Below are 10,627 nucleotides of genomic sequence, written 5' to 3'. Positions count from 1 at the left end.
AGTAGTGACCTTGAGAATAGATAAAGTCAAGATCAGAAGTTATGACTAATAGTGTTGAGATTTGAGGCTAAGAGAGAATGTTGGCAACTGGAGTTGAGACAGAGATGATGTCAAGACCTGAAGCTAAACCAGGGATGATGCTGAGACCTTAGGCTAAGAGATGATGTTAACGACTGGGCGAGATAGAGATGGTGCTGAGACATGAAGCTAAACCAGAAATGATGCTGAGACCTACGACTATAAGAGAATGTTGGCGATTGGGGCCAAGACAGAGATGGTGCAAGACCTGAAGCTAAACTAGAGATGATGCTGAAACCTTAGGCTGAGAAAGGATGTTTGCGATTAGAGCCAAGCTGATCAAACATGAGTTTCCTTTGGGCTACATCTTGTTATTTTTGAGACGACTTATCTTGATTTTGACTGACAACTCGACATGACTATTGATTTACGGGACATGTGGAGGCCGAAGAAAATCATCGTAACACTATCTATTGATTTACCATGATTACACTTGTGTTTGAGATAAAAAAAAAAGGTCGTCCATTGGACTTTGATGGTGAATGAATCAAGTTGGCTTTAATATTACTAAAGTCAACCAGATCATTATCCGAGTAGGAAGGCCTAACTACTATCCTCCATCTCTATGATCTCAGGAAAAAGCTGGCCCACCGACTTTCTTTGTGACAAAAGGCGAATATGCTCATCTCCAATACCCCCGTCAACCCGTCCCAAGGTCAATACGGATGCCCACAGACTTTCTTGATGCTCAAAGTTGTTTCATTTTGCTTGAATCAGATCATATGTGCTCGAAAATCATCAAATCAACCAAAACTTGGTTGAAAATTTAATATGATTATGTTTGACACATACAATACAATGAGTACTAAATCATATTTTTTCAACAAACCTTATTAGACTACAGAGTTAGTGTATTTTTAGACTGACCAAAGATTCAGAATATCAAAAGCTAAAGGTACCACGTCATTGACCAATTAAGGTACTGTACAAGAAGATGCACATTCCAATCCATAATTTGCTATAGAACAATTCTTTTCATATACAGCATGATTGTATAAATGTACCCAAGGATAAAATCAGAAAATAAATACATCAAGTCAACTTGGAGAGTTACCGATGGATAACATCAAATATGGTTCATTTCATTAAAAACTGATCGTAACACCACTAATGGTACTAAGAATTCTAAGCTGCCAAAATCGTGCAAAAGTTGTACTTTATATTTGTGGATCTAGTCAATGAAACCAGCATATCAAAAATAGATATTCAACTATATTTATCAAGACGAGTTCAGTTTTATCTCGTGGGAAGATTATTTCACCAATACACAGGACAAAATGTGCATATCACAGACTTATATGAAACAAGGTCACAACTCACGAAGATAAGCATGCACAACTTTATAACTAAAATTCACAGGTACCCATTTTCCAGGTGCGAGGAGGGAAGCAAAACAAAGAGAAGATGAGCAGTACTCCATCTTACGACTTATGTAATGAGCAGTACTCCATCTCAAGACTTATGTTTCCAACTTCAAGGATACAACACGAGACTGTCTATTCCGCTGAGCCATGCTAACAAACACCACTGATAGACATGATCGTGCCCACCATGGCTTGCGGACTTCTTGTTCCCCTTTCAGGCAAGCCACTGCATGAGATAAGCAGTTAAGCATAGAATTAAACAAGTTTGGTAGGAACACAACTAGACAATTATTTAAGTGGGTCAAAAGCTAAAATGGTGAAATCTTAGGCATATGGATAGATATTTTTTCAAAGAAAAGTGAGTTTTATTCATTAATTATATTTTTGTTTAAACTACACATGGCATACAGGATCACTTGGATTATGCATATTGTTTCTGCTGCCAAAGGTGTAGTTTTGGCCAACGACCACGAAGCTGGATCACTTGGATTATACATATCTATTCATCCTGGTAACAGACACAGGTTGCAAACAAAAAGCCAAATGTAATGTCAGGTTAGTCAGATGTCAATTTTCAAATATTACAGTTCACAGATGACACTATTATTATTCTAAAACTCAAAAGAGATATGTTAGATTGTTAAGAATCTAGCTAGCAGTGTCTACTCACTGAAGTAGGTTAAACATTAACCGTAACAAGTCTTCTCTATCTTATCTTGGGGGATCAGGGGCAGAGGAGAACAACTTGCATAACTGTTTGGTTGCCAACAAGTAGACCTGACATTTAAGTATCTGGGGCTTTCAGCTTGGCACAAAAAGCTGAAAAGATAATATTAGGATTCACTAGTAGCAAGTGTTGAAAAAGGGGAGTCTTTGCACAACAATAAGATTGTTGTCGTGTGACCTAGAGGTCACAGGTTCAAGTCTCGAAAACAGCCTCTTGCTTTAAACTAAGGTTGCGTACAATATATCTTTCCCCGAGACCTTGTATTGATTGGAACTTTGTGCACCGGACAGCTAGCAAAGGGTCGATAAAAGATTGACACCTTCACATAAAGCTTCTTTTTCACTCGGTAGTAGAACATTAATCAAAAAAAGTAATTTGACCACATTGTCTTTCCACCTGGTGTCGGTGTATGTACTTCCAACTTGGGTTTTGGAACAGCTAGAAAAGTTAATAAGAAACTTCTTTTGAGAACATAGCACATAGAAAGCTCAAGAGTTAGACACTTGATATCTTGGAACATCATCATCTGTAGACCAGAAAGGCAAGGAGGACTTGGGTTGTTAAATCTAAAAACATTTATCCATGCCTTGCTACGCATCCAATATGGTAGTTGATATTTTTAATTGTAGCAAAAGATGATTACGCTCATCCCAGGCGCCCCTCACAATCCCTAGGTTATGTGAAAGGAGATAAATCACAGGGTCAGTTTATAGCTGACCGCTAAGTAGCTAGGGGACGGGAGGAGTTTTTTCCCGAGGGCATGTGCCCGTCAGGAATTGATCTTGCCCCATTGTAGCAAATTTGCCACCCTCTAGCCAACTGGACATCCGGTGGGGACAAGCAGTTGACATTTTCTAAGCCAGTAGTAGAAGAGGATCTGCTGGAGCTATCAAGGAGGCTGTCAGGCTGAGACAACTAACCAGGTTTTACTAGGATTTAGTATCTTGGCTATCTTGGCGTTGGAACTCTGACAGTGTGTTTTCAGTAGCATCTGCCTATTCTATTCTTGTTAACACAGAGATCTCAAGCTACTATCACAGCCTGGTGTGGCAACTCTTTGCTCCATTAAAAAATTAGGTACTAACGTAGCTGATACTGCATTAGAGGGTTGATACAAATGCCAAATTGGTTAAGAAGAGGGTTATGCTCGAGAACCTCCATTGTGTTCTTATCAAGAGGTTCAAACAGCTAGACATTTATTTAGCTGCTGCACAACAGCAAACTTGGGTTAGCCTATCATTTTGATGAGGCTGAGGTGGAGAACTAACCAATTCTCAGTCCAAATTTGGCAGCCTTGGTTCACACTGGATAACAGGAGGGTGGCTAGGGTTAGGAACACTCTAAAAGGACGGATTCACACTGTATGGCTAGCAAGATAGGAGGTGATCTTTAAGAACTGTTCGACCCAGAGTGAAGAGGACTTGCTGAGGCGCTGGGATGAACTCATCAGACTTTGGAGCTACTGAACTTTTCAGGAGAGTCTCCTAAAATTTTTTGACAGATAACTGTAACGGAGTAGTATTCCTGACGGTTGGTTCTGTTGGAGGACTTCTAGAGGAGGGTATACATATATTTTTTCTCAAAACTTTACTTTGTATCTGTTTTAACAACTTTCTATTTACTAGTGCAGTTAGAAGAATGGTCTATATTTTTGTGAACCACAACTCAGTGAACTGATCTCTTTTTGGGCTACTGTAACTGAATTACTGTAACTGAATTTTGAAAGTCTCACTGGTACTTCAATGGAATCTCAAGTGAATTCCATGTTCACTCTCATCATTTTCAAAAAAATAAAATAAATGCATCTGCATTCATCAATCATGAAAAACACATACTATAGCTAGCTCGTATAATTACGAATACAATCATTTTGAGTTTGTTAACATATCTTACACTACTGCTAAAACTTGAACACAAATTTACAATATTGATAGATTTTCTGACACCATAGAAAGTTAATTAATAATAGAGTTCTCTGCTTGTTTGTTTTGGTAAAAGGTTGCAGTACAAGACACTTTGGTGCAAACTTTTACAAAGTTAGAGACCACATTGAAAATGATCCCATTTGAAGATAAAAAACAATCATTTTTCTAAGATAAAATATCACTTTAAAATTAAACAACTTATCAAGACAAGCAAAACTTAATGCTTTTCTAATGTCTTCTCTTGCTTTACATATATTTCAAGGGAAAACTAATACTAATTCATACTTTCCATCACAAATGTTTGGTTAGAAAAAGTGATAGACTTATCAGTTTTAGCCCAACTGAAAGCCAATAGGCATACAAAATAAGTTGAATTAGTTTTGCAAACCATTTAAGCAAGAGTTTTATTTCTATCTGACGCAGAAAGTAATTTGATAATTGAAAATTTAGACCAAGATAATTAAAGTAAGAAATTTCTTAGTTAGAACTCACCAAATATGTTTCAGCCAAATCAACTTCACAACAATCAAACAATCAATTATGTTCCAAGAAATAAGAGAGAATAATAGAAACCTTTTATGCGTCTTAATTCCTTGCAAAGGGTAATGAAGTCGCCCCATTTCATGTGGCACCGCCTTATGAAGTGCAGTATTTGTTCAGTGGTGAACATTGAAAGACTTTCTAGATATTCACCATTGACACCATTTTCCTCAAAAGCCTGGCGGTAACTCCCAAGATTTATCTCTTCAAGCCATAAACAGACATCCTGAGATCATGAAATAAAATATATTTAAATAACAGTTCACTATCTCTTTGTAAAATATTTCTAACTGTCTTTGTGGTTATTATAAATGTTCAGCAAATGGCGTGTGTGAATGCTAAAGATACAAAATTGCAGGATTTTACACAGGGTTTAAAGGCACTTTCTCGATAATGCAAATCCAGGATGTTAATTTGAAGGGAGAATTTGGCAGCAGAAAAATAAGATAATTAAATGAAAGCAAATCTTGGTGCATAATAACTTAAAAGACAAAAGAAAAAATAGCACGGTATCAGCTTTTTAAATGTGTTTAATTCTTCAATAAGCCTTAATGAGGTGAGATAGATGTATATTACAGGGTATCAGTCACCAAGAGGAAATTGTGTGTGTGTGTGTGTGTGTCAGTGTTTTAATTAGGCTGGCACAGTCAGTTCAGGTTTACTGAACAAAACCAAAGTCTTCAAATAGATGATTGTATCCATCCTGTATTGCTAATTAAGTCTCTGTCAGTTTTATATCAGTCACAACCTAGCCAATTGGAGCTTCTTGTGGCAAGGGCAAGAAAAGTACCAGTTGAATAGCTAGTCCAAATGTAGGCAACTAAGCTCTCAAGGGAAAATGCAATCGCAATTATATGCAAAAGACAACATTTTCACTTTGTCTAATATATTTTTTCATGCTAGTTTTTGCAAATAGATTCAGGCAGATCACTGGTGCATGATTAGCAAAAAATTTCCATGACACTTGTTGCTAATAATCATTGCAAATGATTCTACACCCATCATTTTGCCATGGTTAATTTGCAGTGAGAGACCAAACATCAACAGAGGAAAACAAGAGCCCACGGCCTCCTTGACATGGACAGTTAATGTGTTTAAAGTTTAGATACCGAGTGGATAGAAGTTACCATGTAGAAATTCCAAATCCAGGCCATTGCATATGATTCTGTAATATTTATTTCACCTTTTTGTATTTTTTTAAGTCAAAGAGTACCGCCTCCCAGCGATGGAGGCCGCCCCACCCCACTCGTTCAATGTTTTGGTGTAAGAGGTGCATGAAGATGCCTGCGGCATAACTATACAACTTCCTTCTCAATCCACATAGCTGCATAATAGGCAGAGTGGCAATAGATGGAAAAAAAAAAGTCTATATGAACTATTTTAATTCTCACTAGGCAATTCAAACTGGGGGTGCTGAACTCAATCTAGGCATGGGTAAATTTAAACTCCATCTGAGAGTACTTTTTCTGCTGGAAGAAGAACTTGTAAAGCAAAGAAAAGCTAAATGTCTATAATCAGTGCTGGATGCATTCCGTGCTTGAAACTTCGAGTTGACCAGAGTCAACATGATTTAGCAAGAAAGTGTATAACTCAAACAGATACTAACGAGTTAAGATTCATGATTCATAATCCTCCATACCACGAGGGGAAAAAGAAAAAACAACATTTAATTGACTAAGTCAAACATTTCACATTCAAGGAAACAAATCGAGGCAAAAGATACCTCGACCGTCCAGATGAAAAAATCCAGGGGTTCGGGAGCCCGCCCCTTGCTCATCTCCCTCTTTCGAGCGAAGAAACCTTGCAATTCCGAATCAAACACACTCGTCGAGGTCAAACGACTTCGAATCCCAAATTTGGAAACAAAGTAGTCAAAATGATTTACCGTCTCTAACAATTAGGATCGCACCAAACGACTTCGATTCGCAGGATGTCAGGGCTGAATTTCTTCGATGGACGGAGAAGAAAGAGAGGAGAGGTCAGAGGTAGAGAATTGAGAAGACACCCCACTTTACTTTCCGTCCCTGGCTTCGGTTAGTAGTGTTAGTACACGAGTTACGACTAAATATTAGATAAATAAATCATAATACTCGATTCATGAACATTCATGAATATATTCGCTAATTCTGTCGTGATGACCTTAGGTCGGGTACGATGGAACGTTGGGGGTGAATAATTTCGTCTTTTTTTTACCACATGAATATATTCGTTAATAAATTAATCAATTTTTAAATAAAAATAATAATAATTTTAATATTAAATTTATAAATTTTACATCCTATTCTTATTTATGAAAAATAATAAATTTATTAAATTTATTTATTAGAATAAAATTATAAATTTTAATAAGAATATGATAATCTTCTCTAAATATATAATTTATTTTTTAATGAATATTTAAATTTATAATTTATATTTATTAAATTCATTTAGACTCGATAAAAGTTTGAATAAGCTCATGACCCATGAATATGTTTGTTAAATAAAGTTTGAGCTCGTCTAGATTAAACACGAGCGAAACTCAACTGTTTAGAAATTCGACTCAGCTCGACTCAATTACACCCCTACTAAAATTATAATGTAAAAATCAAAGGCACTCATCATTTACATTTTGTCAAATAAGAATTTCATATCTGATTAAAATCATATAGGAACGCCATTTAAAATGATCTATCCAAAATATCATTTGATCATATAGAAACTAGCAACTAACTTCTATAATTATAGAACCTAACATCTAGCTTCTACAATATATAGAAAATAACAACTACCTTCTATAATGCATTATATGATCATTTAGCCGTGTAGAAGCTAACAACTAGTTTCTACAATGATAGAAGCTAGTTGTTAACTTCTATCAAAGTTAGCTTATATTATTTTGATTTTACTTATTTAAGTGATAATTTGATTAAAATAATATTTCAACTAGTAAAATAAATAATTGAAATCCATGACATTTATTATATTTCAATAAACATTATCTGATTACAATCGACAGTGTAGAAACTAGCATATAATTTCTATAACTTGCAGAAAATAATTGCTAGCTTCTACGACGTATAAAAGCTAACTGCTACCTTTTGTTGGATAGATACGCACATGAGAGGGGGGGATTATGTGGTTTTTAAAAACTTGTTTTATCGTTTGAAAAAACATGAGTATGCGCAGCGAAAAACTAAAAAAGAATGACACCAGAAAACACCAGCGGTTTTACTTGGTTCGGAGCCTTTGTCGACTCCTACTCCAAGACCCAGGTCTCGCGGATCTATCGATGAGTAATTCATTAAAAATCTCTTCTGGTACCTCCGGAAGAGGGAAATGAGTACAAATAAGATCGGAGAAGTGCAACAGACTGCACTTCCCGTTTACAAAATTTAAGTGCAAAAAAAATGTTATCGGCACTTAGGATCAAAGTGCTTGTTCGTGTATCAATGTCGGTTTGCCGGTCACGATCAGAAGTCCTCGAAACAATCATCAGACGTAGCAGCTTCGCAGCCGAGTTGTAGCAAAAGACCGGAGCAGTCAGAACCTCAAAAGAATGCGTAGTAGCTCGTATAGTAGTTGTTGATGAAGCTTTGGGCGAGCAGGCTTATAAAGAGCATGGAAGGCGTCTTCCATAGGCGTTGAAGGTGCATCTAATGAGATAAATTTTATCCCACAAATTCTGTGCGTTATCTGCTCCGAACGCCAAACTTTATTCCTTGGAAGACGCCTTATGGAAGACGCCTTCAATGAACAGTACAAAGACGCTTTTACTGTTTCAAGGCACATTCGGACACTGTTCATTCGAAGGCTTTTACTCCTTTTTATCTTGCAAAATGTATTAGTCTAGTAACTAAAACATCTACCCTGTAAAACAAAGTTAGTACAATAATAAGTGGTAGTAATTAGTTTCTATCCTCCCAGAACATGAAACTAGTCAAGGTCTCATATTAGGAATCTGAATGGACCTAAACTGGACTGACGCCTACTGTCCCCTAAATCGGGACACGTTCTCATTTAGTCACTCTCCTCGTGACTTACCTTTATTTATCATTTTACCAGTTGTTCGATCTGCAGACCCAACTGGACTTCCTGCCAAATATCCACTCAGTCCATCGACTTATCTGGACTTCGCACCAATTATCTGGTCGGCCCGTTGACCTAGCTAGACTTTGCACCAGCTATCCGGTTGGCGCGTTGACCTAGTTGGACTTTGTGCCAACTATCCGGTCGACCCATTGACCTAGTTGGACTTCTTGCCAGATATCCAGTCGGCTCGTTGACTTATCTAGACTTCGTGTCAGATATCCGGTCGACTCGTTGACCTATCTAGACTTCGTGCTAGATATCCGGTCGTCCCATTGACCTATCTGGTTAATTTCCTACACACTTAGTAAGGTGGTTAGATCACACCAACACCTAACTTAATTTACTTGTCATTAATCAAAACCTGAGTTAGACTGTTAGTGCAAACTACACTAACATAATTTATATCATTTTGATATTGTGAATGATAACTTGATTAAAATAACATTTCAATGAACAAAACAAATGATGAATGACACTCATTACATTTCAAATGAACATAATTTAATTATGATCAAGAACATAAAAATTAACATGTAACTTCATAATGTATAGCAGCTATCTGATATTTTCTATATGTTGTAGAAGCTAGCAGATAATTTTTACAATAGTACTAAATTTAAAGATATTTTTGAAATAAAATCATGTGAATGTTGCTCGTTTATTTTTTTTTTTTCAGAAAACAAAGATATTAATATGCTGTTTCTATTAATTTGGGATATCCTTTAGTGTTTTTTACAAATAACTAATGATTAAATTTGCTATAATATAGAGCAATTGATTAAAATTGTTTAAAGTAGGTTTGATTAAATTTGCTTTATGTCGAAATATTCTAGCTCAAATTACAATAATAATATTAAAATAAAAAAATCTTATAATTTAATTGAGCATATCTTTACAATGAAACATTTATGTGCAGATCCTCAACCTTTCATTTAGTGCCGAAGGGTAAACAAACACATACGTAACGATTGCAAGATGAGCTCTATCGATGTATGATTGAATGATAAAACTCCAATGATATGGAAGAAAATGAATGTAGCTAGATCCAAATACTAAACGATATAAGTTTACTGCCTTGCAATCTAACAAATGGAAAGAGACATGCACAAGTGTGCATGAGACTCTCAGCAGCATCTTAAGATTCTGAGGATATTTCTTTAAAATTTGCAATATAAATACATTTAAAAAAATTTAGCACTATTAAAAAATTAAAAAAAATCCCTTTCTAGACCATCGGATGATTTTCTTAGAGCTGTGGCTGAGTTCTTTACGAAGAGCACCCCACAAGAATGGGATGCGAAAGAAAACTAAAAAAACAAAATACTCGAGGTTGTCAATAAATTGCGTGATTACGTTCACTCAAGTGTTTTTCACTGTTCATCTCCAGTTTACAGGAAGAGAGGTAAATCATGGATTAATTTATAGTCGATCATATTTTTTTCTGAGAACGTGCGTCCGTTAAAATTTACTCTCTATTGTATTGTAACAAATTTGTCACCATCTATCCAGGCACCCAATTATGATCTTATTAAAGAACACAAGAGAATAGATTTAGAAACATAATGCTGAAATTATTATGCGTCGTCGTCGTCAATTTAGACACATAACTATTGTGTTTATATTTGTTGTCCATCGAGTTCCATTAATAAATTCTCAAGTGTTTTAAAACGCCGGCCAGCCCATAGATTGGAAAGGATTTGATAGTGCAGCGGTTAGATATTTTAACGGTTAATTCAACATTAAAGTTGAATCTCAGTTACGGTACACTCTTAATATATTTTTTTTCCAATGGAAGGACAAATCTGTGATCGTCGACCATTCTAGATGGACAACCACGAGCATTTCTTAGCAGATAGTTTAACTTCCATATGACTGAATTGATCGCCTTCACAATTAGTCAAATTGAAAAGTAGTCAAATCTG

The 10,627-nt window shown here is 35.9% G+C and overlaps 1 protein-coding gene across 1 annotated transcript; it reads right to left on the bottom strand.

The window, feature by feature from the left end:
- Positions 1-1,270: 1,270 nt before the first annotated feature.
- LOC122034448 lies at positions 1,271-6,684 on the bottom strand. Its single transcript, XM_042593704.1, has 4 exons — positions 6,520-6,684; positions 6,358-6,434; positions 4,668-4,860; positions 1,271-1,668 (listed from the first exon to the last, which is right to left on the bottom strand). Exons 2-4 carry the CDS (start codon positions 6,409-6,411, stop codon positions 1,538-1,540), a joined length of 378 nt encoding a protein of 125 aa, XP_042449638.1. The 5' UTR covers positions 6,412-6,434; positions 6,520-6,684; the 3' UTR covers positions 1,271-1,537.
- Between the last annotated feature and the right edge of the window lie 3,943 nt (positions 6,685-10,627).

Source organism: Zingiber officinale, chromosome 11B, assembly GCF_018446385.1.
Source record: "Zingiber officinale cultivar Zhangliang chromosome 11B, Zo_v1.1, whole genome shotgun sequence".
Taxonomy (NCBI): Eukaryota; Viridiplantae; Streptophyta; class Magnoliopsida; order Zingiberales; family Zingiberaceae; genus Zingiber; species Zingiber officinale.
Note: the sequence above shows the minus strand (reverse complement) of the source record. Positions and strands in the feature narration are given on the sequence as shown.